This window comes from Lissotriton helveticus, chromosome 7 (genome assembly GCF_964261635.1).
Source record: "Lissotriton helveticus chromosome 7, aLisHel1.1, whole genome shotgun sequence".
NCBI classification, from domain to species: Eukaryota; Metazoa; Chordata; class Amphibia; order Caudata; family Salamandridae; genus Lissotriton; species Lissotriton helveticus.
Window position 1 is genome coordinate 824,758,111 of NC_136068.1, and position 13,053 is coordinate 824,771,163.

General features: G+C 44.3%; 1 protein-coding gene across 3 annotated transcripts in view; it reads left to right on the top strand.

Annotated features, from left to right (window-relative positions):
- Positions 1 to 13,053, top strand: part of KLHL3 (kelch like family member 3) — a 574,547-nt gene that overhangs the window by 413,029 nt on the left and 148,465 nt on the right. For all 3 annotated transcript variants that reach the window (XM_078653303.1, XM_078653304.1, XM_078653305.1), the window contains one exon: positions 12,147 to 12,296. In XM_078653303.1, coding sequence (XP_078509429.1) covers positions 12,147 to 12,296 — 150 coding nt within the window. The remainder of the gene's footprint in view (positions 1 to 12,146; positions 12,297 to 13,053) is intronic.

Consider the following 13,053-nt stretch of genomic DNA (forward strand, 5'->3'; position numbering starts at 1 on the left):
CCCTTCTTACTATTACAGGCTTTATTTTGAATATTGAACGAGTCCACGTAGAGGGCCCAGTTTCAGTTCCAGCACCCATAGTCACTATAAGCTCTCATTACTGGAAGCTGCTCAAGTGTGCAGTCTGACACAGCATATTATTCAAACTTACCCAGTCCCTGACTCACTGCAGCAAGCAACAGTAAAACCTATGTTGAAAAAGGCACATCATCCTTCCTATGAACTGATCTCTCTCTTTGGTAATATGGCTAAACTGGTATTGTGGCAAACTGTAGTCAGCCAATGCCATAACATGCTCAATCATTTCTATGCCGTATGTTTTCTGGTACGGCAGTTATGGGAGCCCACTTCCCATTTATGCTGTTGCTTTGTTCATGCCTTTCATGCCTTTGGTATAGTGGTTCATGTAATATTGTGAAAGACGCTTAAGACATGGAGTATGCCTTTCAGACTTCTTGTGATATTGCTGTTGTTTCATTCAGAAAATTGAGAGCAGGTAGGCTCTGTTAAGAGGTGAAGGATTACAACAAAATAAAGGTAGAAAATTGTCTTAAACAAGACTGGACCTTAGCACTTTTGCCCTGATTAGCCTAATCCCGGTGGATCTCCTGGAAGTTCCAACAAATTGTTCATTTTCACTTAGTGTGGGATCAGCATGTAGGGTTGCTTTTGTATGCTAATCATCTTGCCATTGGCCTGTATTGCATATAAAATGTGCCACATAACTATTTTAATAAGAGTTAAACTAGCAATCTTGGCGAGCAATATCATGGTCTTTGAGAAGAGCAGGAATGTTGCATCATGTGGACAAGAAACTTCAGTTGGTAGTGACATATAATTCTGTGGGAATTACATTACTTCCCAGTTGTCTTTAACATGAAAGCATCACTTGGGTCGCTGGTGTGCTTGCTGCTGGAAGGGTTCTTAACCGCTTCAGCGCAGCGCGAATGTTCGCGGTGTGCTGAGCGTTCTAATGAGCCAACGGGCTCATGACGGAGCGGTTCCGTCATGAGCACAGGCCGACCGACGCTCATGACGGAACCGTTCCGTCATGAGCATGGAAGGGGTTAAGAAGATTCTGTTCTCATAAACAGGGTCTGCTCCTGTATTATTCAGAACTTCTTATGGTATTTCCTTGAAGGACAATGTCTAAAACGTTGAATGAATCCCTCTATGAATGCAGTTGTACAGGCCATAAGAGAGAGGCTGGCTCTATGCTCTTTGGATATTTTAACACAATTATTATTTTTGTGTTCCTGGTGAATTAAACCGCAACAAAGTGTCTAGACTGTGCTAGATAGTGAATAGTAAACAGAAGTAGGAAATATGCTAACTGTATTATTTATGAGTAACATTTGATTAATTGATTTAAATATGTGCCTTACCTAGCCCTTGCTTGTTCAGACAAGACACCGAATCTCAGCATTTATAAAGATTCTTTCTTCCTTAAATGCTATGGTTTGGTAGGTCTGGCTAGGGGCTCCTTGAGAGAGTGTAATGGGGTCATTTAGAGGTGGTTAGTAATGAGACATAAACCAAATCATAGCAATGTACCATCTATCCACTTTAGTGTTCTCCTTCCTAAACTGAGAGTGGGGGCTGGCAAAGCCACCATCGGCTCGGCAGCACCTACCATAGTGGCGGTCCCAGCACCGGTGTTAATCTGCACCTCAAACTTCCTTTCTGGCAGCTGCATTTAGTTCCAAGACAACCATGATTTCAATAATGGGGACCATAAACAGAAACATGTTTAAATGTCCCAGCCCTTGATGGGCATTTGTTATTTTTATCCTGGAGATGGATCTCTGATTTGGGGTGTGTCTTTAGCAGTTCTGTCATGGCATGATGTATCTCTCAATATGTTTTTCCTCAAGCCACCGCTGCTGTGCATGCAGGAGCCGTTCCCGAATACTTATGTCTGTCACAACGGTAAGCATCAATATTCATTGGTTCGACTGTCCTGCCTCCAAAATGGAGATTTGACGTCTTGGAATTCTCACATTAATCATTGCCGTGTGAGTTTCATTTCTTAACCAATATGCACAGCATGCAGCTCTGCAATGAGGATTTAAGATTCCAATTTTGAATTGATGCAGGGTGGATAATTCCTGGGGTTATGAATAAGATAAAAGGCATTAAAGGGAAATATATGTGTAGTAGGAACTCCGCGTTTAATTTCAAGGAACTTCTGTTGGATTGCCCCTTTGTTTTGACAAAGGAAGAATTTTTTTGTACCATGTCCTTTAAAACATAAAACATTCAGTAGAGAAATGGCTATGGAATTGTTGATGAAATGAAATCTTTAAACACAGCTAAATTTCTTAAAATATTTTAACAGTGATCTACCAGACAAATGAATGTTATAATTACTGGTTGGTTAAACATGTTTAAAATTTGTTAGAATGTTCGTATTTTTTAGTGACATTTTTAAAGGCACTGGCCCAAAGTAAGTAACATTAAAAAAAATATGTTCACATTTAAGAGGCTAAACCCACCAATATTCCTAAAATTGGAAAAGTTGCAGGGTACTTTCAAGGATCAGCTTGTGAATTTTTAATAGAAATATTTACAAAAAAGACTGAACAAAAAGCACAACTGATCCGGAGAAACATTAATATAATGCTATGGATCCGTCATTACTCACCCATTTACCCTATCTCCTGCCCTGGTTAACAAATGGCAGCTTGCTTTGAAATGCCTCCTGAGGAACTACAGTATATGTGCAGACCGGTCTTTGGTTGTGTGTACCATTTATATTGATGTATAACCTGAGTCTTGCGAAGGTGCATCCCTGTTGCACAGTGCAATGATCGAGCCTTTCACTGCCAGATTACTAGGAATTTCTAGTCTTCTCCCAAAGTGGGAGAAACAGAGCACAGATAATGCCACCCAATACACTCTATTCAATACTAGCGACCTCAAGAGACTTCCGTAGAGCTTTCTCCTCCATCACCCCTAGAAAAGCACACAAGACAACAGATGCTTCCGCCCAGTAGACTGCCATTGTGGAATCCTAAAACAAGATTGCCTTCTCGACTGAGGCCAAGCTCCCTATTTTGACCCGGAATGTTTCTGCGTAGGCAGGTTGGTCGTCCACCGGTTGCCGGATGAGAAAAGAAGAGGAATCGCCATCAGAACGCCCGTACCCTGACGGCGCCTCCTGGTGAAATCGCCGCCTGGGCTGCATTTCAAACTGAACGAGGAGACGCACTGTGAGCTGCATATCGCCACAGCCCCTTGGTCCATCGTAAGAAAACCCATGCTACCATTCACAAGACTAAACACTCTCTAGCAGGCAGAACGCGACTATCGATTCTAATCTGTCTGCATACCACGCCTCCCGCCCACTAAAACATTTATGTAGGATCTCATGAAGGCGCCGAAAACGTGCTAACTATCAAAAAAGACTGGTCGTCTTTTTTCCTACAGCACTCTATACGCTGAGGTGTATTTGAACGTCAGAGTGCCTGGATATCAGAAGTTTTAATTCTACTGTTGAGCACAACCCCTCCTTCCTTTTCTCTGCCCTGACGAAGGTGCGGCCTATCTTGGGGCCTGGCACCGAAACGCGCGTCGGCGTTGAAACCATCTTCCCTGAACACCTTTCCATCTATCTCCGGCCTATGGCTGAGATAAATATTCAGGACGATCTCAGAGCAAATTGTCTTTAATCTTATTTGAGTAGAATGTATGAATGAGTTTTGTTTGAGCATGATTGGGTGCGATTTTTGAAATTGTCGAAGTTTGAATGCTGGAAGGTATGATGGGTTGTGTATATATATGTTTTTATCCTACTATCATAAAAACTGTCTAAAAAATGACTTTGTATAATTGTGCTATATATAGAGAGCTATGAAATAAATAAGAATAAAAATGACTTTTTTTCTATCAAATTGCCTCTGTCCAAACTGTATCTGGCCTTGATCTATTGGTGAGTGACTAAATGGGTGACTATTGAAAATTCCGGACTCTAATTGAGCCGATATTTGATTCTACATGGGCAGATCTACCTTCTCTTTTATGTAATTTGCGTAGGCAGGGATATCTAACACTACACATGAGATTTGATTTCGAACAACAGATATCTAACTAAATATAGTTTTCTTCTGCCTATTCAAAGTGGGCCATTTGTTTTTTTTTCGAAGCACTGTTACCTCTATAGGGTTGCTGTTGAGGAACTGGAGTAAGCCAAATGAAGAGTGTCTGGGAGAGATAATCTGCTATAAATAAGGAAGTCTTCAGTTGTTTATAAAACAAGAGATGATTAGTAAAAGCGTATAGCTTTAATGGCACGGTATTGCAGAATTTGGAGACCAAGTAGATGAAAGAACATCTCCCCACTCTGGTTTTGAAACATGGATCACTTGGAGTAGGGGGGCATGGCTGGATAGTCTTGTAGGCAAATAGGGTATACAATTTCCTGTTGGTACTTTGAGGCCCAGTACTTTGGATGGCTCTGTGGTAGATGTACATAGACTTGATATGTTTGTGAATGGGTAACCAATTGAGCAAATACAATTGGACCGAGATGTGAGATCTCGGAGGAAGTCCCAGTATTAGTCTCGCTGCTGCATTCTGAACACTTTGAAATTGTTAAATGATGGACAGATGCAAAATGAAGCAACAAGTAGACTCACAGATTCCAAGCTTAAGAAGTAAGTGTGGGGTTTCCACCCACCTTAGAGGCCCACCATGAAGAGCTCCAGATGCTGAATACATTATTGAGAACCAAGGCTGTAGTCTTTTCACCATTAAACTTTAGAGTTCGCTGTCATCCAAGCAACACCTTTGCTCATACACTCTATAACCATAACTTTTGTATCAAGAAAATTATCATTGAGAGTACTAGCAATTTGTGAAGAGTGAATGAGGGGATACAGAAAAGCAGATGACAGACCATTGTTTCGACTGGAAACGATTGCTCTTTCATGTTTTTTTAGGTTTTGCCTGGCGTCCGCTGCGCAGCAGCTTTCGCGCAGGCGAAATCTTTTGAGAACAGTGTGGGGCTTTGTCCCGCCTCTGTGTTCCATTGGCTAGCTCCATAAATAGAGGCTAGCCATTGGAACAGAGATGCGTCACTCATTCCCCGAGCAGATTCGTGGGCGTTCCCGCGATTTTTTCGCTCTCCGCCCCCCTTGCAATCGTCATTGCGGCGGTGGGCGGATGTTTTTTTTTTTTGTCAAGGTTTGTTTTGGGCATTTCTTTGAAGATGGCACCCGGTGGAGAGTGATTTCATCCCCTGCTCTGTATCCCGCAGGAGAGTGAGCTCTGCCCGTAATGCTTTTTTTTTTCGCCGTCGCATTTCTTTGAAGATGGCGCCCGGTGAAGAGTGATTTCAGCCCCTGCTCTGTATCCCGCAGGAGATTGAGCTCTGCCCTTAATTTTTTTTTTTTCGCCGTCACCGGCCCTTCTAAAAGTATTCTTTCTTTCTGTGCCCTCACTGGCCCCCTTTCCCTCGGCTGTTGCCGGGGCGTATAAATGCGCCCTCCCTTTGTCTGTCTGCGGGTCCCGCTGGCTCTCAGAGGAATGCGCTGCCAGCTGCCCATGTGTGCTGCAGTCACTGAAGGGTGCCCATGGCTGCTTCTCGATCTTGGTAAGTCAGTGGCGCCATTGTTTCTTCGGTACAGGTGAGGCCCGGCGTGAGGCCCGGCCAGACTTCGCTCTGGTGCTCTGTGTCATCTTTCACTCCCACTCCCGTGTGTTCCACCCCACCCTCCCCCCTGCCTGTCCTGCTGTCTCACTAACGTGCCCACCCTGCCTGTCCTGCTGTCTCACTGATGTGTCCACCCTGCCTGTCCTGCTGTCTCACTAACGTTTCCACCCTGCCTGTCCTGCTGTCTCACTGACGTGTCCACCCCACCCTCCACCCTGCTTGTGCTGTAGTCTCTCTAACGTGGCCTACCCACTCTCTCTTCACCCTTCACTCTTGGACCTCGCACCCGTGCCCTTCTTCAAAACTGGGTGCCCTTTCACCTCTGACCGCTGTCCTCAGCCTCATGCCGTGTGCTTACCCCCCCCCCGCCACGCCTGCTGCCCCCTCTCAGCAGTGCCTCCTTGTTTAATAGTAACCCCCGGTTTTGTAGCGCTAAGTGTGCACGTTATAGCTCCTATAATTCTACCTGGGTGTACGGGGTCCCTTGTGTTCCACCCCACCCTCCCCCCTGCCTGTCCTGCTGTCTCACTAACGTGGCCACCCTGCCTCACTAACGTGTCCACCCTGCCTGTCCTGCTGTCTCACTGACGTGTCCACCCTGCCTGTCCTGCTGTCTCACTAACGTGTCCACCCCACCCTCCACCCTGCTTGTGCTGTAGTCTCTCTAACGTGGCCTACCCACTCTCTCTTCACCCTTCACTCTTGGACCTCGCACCCGTGCCCTTCTTCAAAACTGGGTGCCCTTTCACCTCTGACCGCTGTCCTCAGCCTCATGCAGTGTGCTTACCCCCCCCGCCACGCCTGCTGCCCCCTCTCTGCAGTGCCTCCTCGTTTTATAGTAACCCCCGGTTTTGTAGCGCTAAGTGTGCACGTTATAGCTCCTATAATGCTACCTGGGTGTACGGGGTAAACGTGTCTGTATTTGGGTGTGCCCGCCCGCCCGCACAGTGGTCTGATCTCTGCGGTCTTTAAATATGGTTTCTTGCCTTTGATTGATCTGTTACTCCGGCCGCCTGTACGTGGTAACAGTTTGTGGTGATTGACGTGTGATGCCGAGCGCGCCCCCTGCGCGCCCCTGTTGTCAGTCATGCTTGCCTCCTTCGCGCCCCCTGCGTGCCCATGTTGTCAGTCCTGCGTGCCCCCTGCGCGCCCATGTTGTCAGTCATGCTTGCCCCCTGCGCGCCCCTGTTGTCAGTCATGCTTGCCTCCTTCGCGCCCCCTGCGTGCCCATGTTGTCAGTCCTGCGTGCCCCCTGCGTGCCCATGTTGTCAGTCATGCTTGCCCTCTGCGCGCCCATGTTGTCAGTCCTGCTTGCCTCCTGCGTGCCCATGTTGTCAGTCATGCTTGCCCCCTGCGTGCCCATGTTGTCAGTCATGCCCCCTGCGTGCCCATGTTGTCAGTCATGCTTGCCTCCTTGCGCGCCCATGTTGTCAGTCCTGCTTGCCTCCTGCGTGCCCATGTTGTCAGTCATGCTTGCCTCCTGCGCGCCCATGTTGTCAGTCATGCTTGCCTCCTGCGCGCCCATGTTGTCAGTCATGCTTGCCTCCTTCGCGCCCCCTGCGTGCCCATGTTGTCAGTCCTGCGTGCCCCCTGCGTGCCCATGTTGTCAGTCCTGCGTGCCCCCTGCGTGCCCATGTTGTCAGTCATGCTTGCCCTCTGCGCGCCCATGTTGTCAGTCCTGCTTGCCTCCTGCGTGCCCATGTTGTCAGTCATGCTTGCCCCCTGCGTGCCCATGTTGTCAGTCATGCCCCCTGCGTGCCCATGTTGTCAGTCATGCTTGCCTCCTTGCGCGCCCATGTTGTCAGTCCTGCTTGCCTCCTGCGTGCCCATGTTGTCAGTCATGCTTGCCTCCTGCGCGCCCATGTTGTCAGTCATGCTTGCCTCCTGCGCGTGTGTGTGTGTGTGTGTGTGGCTCTGTGTGTGTGTGCAATTGCAATAGGTCTCGCATTTGTGAGAGATTAAGCTATTGGCATTGTAAATGACAATGCCATTTATTTATCTGTTTTCAAAACCAACACATAAATGCAAAATTTGTCATTTACAATGCCAATAGCTCTAACTTTTACAAAGGGGAAACCGTTGCATTGTAAATGCTTGTCTTTTCTTTCTTTATTCGTTCTGTCTCTGGCAATTTTATGGCTGTCGCCGCCCGGCCCCCGGGTTGTGGGCTAAATGGCTGTGTATTGTTTCAATTAAGATCTGTGGACGGCAGTTGCCAGCGGCTAACCTATCGGAATGATTGCTTGTGTACCCCATGACTCTGCAATAAAAATATAGTTTACAAAAAAAACTGAGAGTACTAGCAATTTTAGTATCATCAGTATAGGAAATGAAGGAAAAGCCTTTAGAACGTATGAAAGCAGCTAAAGGCTGCATGTATAAGTAAAAAAGGAAGGGACTTCGGGCCTAGCCCTGTGATACCCCGCTAGTGATTTTCCAGAAAAGGAAAACAAATGATGACAGTTGCACAGCCAGGACATAATTTGTAAGGCAAAAGAGAAACAGTTTACAGTGGGGTCACGTGTGCCGAGCTCAACGAACTATTAAGTAAGTGTCTGATGGGACACTGTCAAAGCCGTGCTGAGATAAAGAAGTATGAGAAGGGCTTTGCCTCCTCTATGTAGCATTAGTCGCACATCGCCTGCCATAGCAAGCAGTGCAAATTCGGTTCTGCTCAGATGACAAAAGCCTGTCTCTGATGGATCTAAGATTCTATGTTCCTTGACGAACTGGGAAACTGTTTGTTGGCTTCAACAACAAGAATTTGTACTGGTAAAGGCAAAAGTGAAAGTTCGAAAAAGTTGTGGAATTTGCATTATGTGTTTCTGCAGAGGTCTGACCAGGGCCAATTTCCAGTCGTCAGGACCTAAACCAGAGTCGAACGAGTCATTTCCAATGTTGGAAAGAGTTGGTCATATGCTGTTTGAGACCCACTTCAGCTTGTGTGTAGTTCTGTGGTCTAAGACAGAGTCTGATATAATGATACAATATCAGCTGCACTAGCAGGAGTGAACAGGATAAAAGCCTTAAAGAAGGCAAGTGGGAAAGCTTATAGCGCAGGAGAATTGGATGGATTGGTGGGTATAGGTATTTCTGACATAATATTTTTTATTTTGTCCTGAAATTAGTTGAAATATTAAAACGCAGTTCCATAGAAGGAGCAAACTTGGATTAACATGCGGAAAGGAGTGGCATTTTGATCTTGCGGATTGGATAGTGTCTTTAGACTTGCAAGATGCATACTTCTATGTACACGTACTGCCATCACAAAGGCATTTTCTCCTCTGTGTTATGTTGTTCCAGTTGACAGTCCTGCTCTTCAGCCTCACCTCTGCCCCCTGAGTATTTACAAAGGTGATAACAGTGATCGCAGCCCATATTCTTAAATCTGGTATACACTTATTTCTATATGTCCATGACTGGCTGTTGAAACAGACCTGTCTCAGTTAGTTGTGGGACACCTGTAGACAACTGCTGTCCACACTGCGGTTCTCAGTCAAGGTGCTGATATCCCAGCTGCAGTAGAGATCTCCCTATACTGCGACTCTCCTCTATACTGTGTACGCCGAACCCGGTCTGCCCCGTTCAATTTCAGGACATTTAGGATATGATTCTTCCATTTTTAGATTGTTCTTGGGTTCCCGCATGGATGGTTTTGAGACTTCTTTGTCACCTTGCCTTTTATATCCTGCTAGTGCCTCATATCCAGTGACACACAGGCTCTGAAGTGGAACCTACACCTCCAGTGCATCCAGCACTGGCAATGTCTTTCAGACAATATTCATATTTTGAAATAGGCGGCCCAGGACATTTTGTGGTGGCTGAAGTATGATATGATAAATGTGGCAGTCTGTTCTCCTTGCCCCACCTGAAACTGATGGTGGTGTGTGATGCATCGTCGATACAAGGTGGAGATTAGGGGCCTCTGTTCTCCGGTAGAACAGAGGCACCACATCAGTCTCCTGTAGTTACGTGCCCTCCGCTCCCTCTTCAAGTGGACCTACTGTCCCATCAACATGGTCGTGTTCTTCACCCAGATCTCCATAACCTACACCTTCATGCTTGGAGATTGCAAAAAAACAGACTGAGTGGTTTAGATTTTCTGCAGAGGTGATGTATGTGATCTCTGCTGTTTGAAACCCATCCACCAAGTCGTTCTGTTCTGGCTGTTTTGCAGACCTTCTGCCTTTGTGATGTGTTTTTGAAGGGGCTTACATATTTTTAACCCCTGTACCTTTTATTATGCAACAATGAGACCTTCATTTACTTCTTACCTTCTTGATGTGTACACCTTTAGATCATATGCATAGTTGCTGACACCAGAGACTGTTTTCCTCATTGCAATCACTGTTGCATGCTGCGTCTGTCAACTCCAGGCACTGACAGGACAACAACTCACACACCACCTGCTTCCAGGACAAGCTGCCCCTTTAAACTTGGGTGTCTTTTCTGCCAATGGTGGCGTCACCCTTCTTTGTTGAGCAGTACATCATGTTTCCTACTTTGTTTAATACAGCCCGTCCTTCTAAGTGGAAGGAAAGGCTTTGCCAGCTGGACATTTGGAGGGCCCTTACTTTCTATATAGAAAGGACTATTGAGCACTTGGTGGACAACCAAACCTTTGTTGCCTTCACTGGATTGAAGAAGTAAAGAGTGGTCATGAAACTAATCTTGTCCAGAGGGTTCATCCTTTGTATAAAGATGTGTTATGCCTTGTTCAAGAAGGAGCCTTCTTGAAGGCCTTCTGGATCATTTCATCGCCACTCCAACTCTAGCTACAAATGTTCCTACGCTGGACCATTGCCAGGCTGCTGTGTGGGCATCCGTCTACACTTTTACCATGCACTACTGAATCATCTCTCGGGTCAGGAGGGTCACTTTGTCCACTCGGTCCTGCAGGATTTTCTGATGTAAAGTCATCTCTATAGACGCATCACATCATGAAAGGTACTGCTTTAGTAGTGGTTAAATCAACTCTGGAAATATTTATCAGAAGATCAAGTTACTTACCTTCTGTAACACTCTTTCTGGTGGTTACTGTCAATATCCTTTCATTCCTCACCAAGCTCCCTTTTCCCAATTCTGTGGAAAAAACATATAGGTGGTAATAAAGTTCCATATTAAAATCTACACACTGTCCTTGCTTTCAGTCTATCACTGATCCTCTAAATTTGAAGGTGTGGATGGTTTCAGTTGTAATGTGATGTCAGAAGGCAAGGTTGTTATATTTATATGGCTCGATGCCATCACTTTCTGGGAGGGTTGAGGCCCCCAGGGAGTCTGGTAACACCACCTACTGGCGTGCAGCAGCAATTTCTGCTAAAAGTTTCCAGTCTCTCTTCGGAATGAAAAAGGTGAGTAATCTATGGTTAGACCGATTATTCACAAGGAGGAACTTTATCAAAGGTAAGTCACCTGTTCTACTACTCTTATTTACACACCACGATAAATAGATATACACAAGAACAATTATACATTTTATCCCTAGGGTCCTTTTTTTAACAACCCTACAGATTAGAGGTTTTGTGGAGACAGACTCCTGTGGCAGCTGTGAAAATACTTCATAATGTAATTGCAGGAGCACTACATGGAATGCATTTTTGCTTAAATCGAACGTCACCTCGAACCACTGGGTCGTTTGTAAAAAAAATAAAAACATAGTTGTTTGAGTTAAAATAGGACTATCATCAGTTGTATTGCATCCTATTGCATATCAGGTTATATGTGCTAAGAAGCCTCAGTAGGCTTAATAGTACTGTTGTAAAAGTGTGGTAATAAAAAATAACATGTAAGGAAAGGTGGAACCTGTTCATAAGGCAGTCTTTTGCAGCATAAACACATGTTCAGTCTATCATCCTTGAAATAATTGCGAGCCTGTCATCAACCTTCTCAGACTAGTAATTGCTATAGGGTAAAATGGGCTCCAAAGATTTCATTTGGAACATGGTATGCTTTTCACTTTTATCATAAGTTTTGTTCGTTTGAAATTTGCTTTTCATACCTGGGATTTAAGGAAGGACCTTCCTGATGGTTAGTGAAGTGATTCCCCAGCGATTTGAATTTTTTTTTTTTTTTTTTTTGCAACTCTGTTTGAAGTCAATCACGTTTTAGGCTCTCCGCTCCTCCTAGTAATGTTTACTATGCAGTGAAATGACTTGTATTCCGTTTCTGTGAACAGTGTAGATTTGGAAAATATCCAAAGCAGCCTCCAGTTCTAGGGACTCAATGCCATTATCCTTTTTGCATACCTAAAAAATTATTGTTTCACCTGGAATACTAGATGTTATTGGTCCAAACATGAAAACTGATTTATAGGCTTTGTTTTGTAGGGAATGTTTAGGCTGGGAAACCTGAAACATGACTGTGTTTGGCACTAGGGGTTCCGCAGGAGAGCTGGCAGGCACATTGAAATGCTTCTCAAACTATAGTGTTTTCTACGTTTACCATTGTAATCCCGGCGAACACACATAAACTGTTTTCGTTGTCTTCCTAGACTGTTGAAGAAGAAGCCTTGATAAAGAACAATAATACATGTAAAGACTTTCTTATTGAGGCCATGAAGTACCATTTACTGCCAATGGATCAAAGACTATTAATAAAAAATCCCAGGACCAAACCAAGGACTCCAATTAGTCTTCCGAAGGTAAGATGGCTGCAGTAACTATACAGATTGATATAAGGTTCGTGTTTGTCTAATCTGTTGTTTCGGGTAAGACTCTGCCCATTGGTTGTCTAATAAATTATATTGCACCACTATTTACATGACTGTAATTTGGATGCTATTATACAACAGTATTTTGTGATTAAACAAATAACTTTCATTATTCTTTGAATTACATTAGACCATTACTTAACACCTTGGTTTGATTACTTTTTTATTCCAATTTGCTTGATGTCATTTTTGGTGGAAACAATAAGAGATGTCAATGAATTCATCTGTAAATACTCAGAATATAATTGCAAAAAGGAAACCATAATATGTTTCCCCTATATCCAGACCTACTAGTTCTAAATTCAGTGCTTATAGCATAGAGCAATCGTGGCTTTTTGTTTTCTTCAGAACATGGGCTTTTTCACTAAATACTCTCAAATAAGCACCAGGTACCTACCCTTGCTTATATTGGTGTAGAAAAAAAAAAATATATATATATATATATATATATATATTCACTGAAAAAAACATAGGTTTCACACAAGTTATAGTTCGGAATTAGCATTTAAAAAACCTTAGAAATTCACTAAAAAAAACATAGGTTTTAGGGGTGTTATAGTTAGCTGGTCATTTCACTCGTACAAAACCATTGAAATTCCTCTTTTATAGTTAGTTGTACTAATTATAACTCACACGCCCGCAATCCACTGCTGATGATGTCACATCATTCATGACATGGTCAGTGACA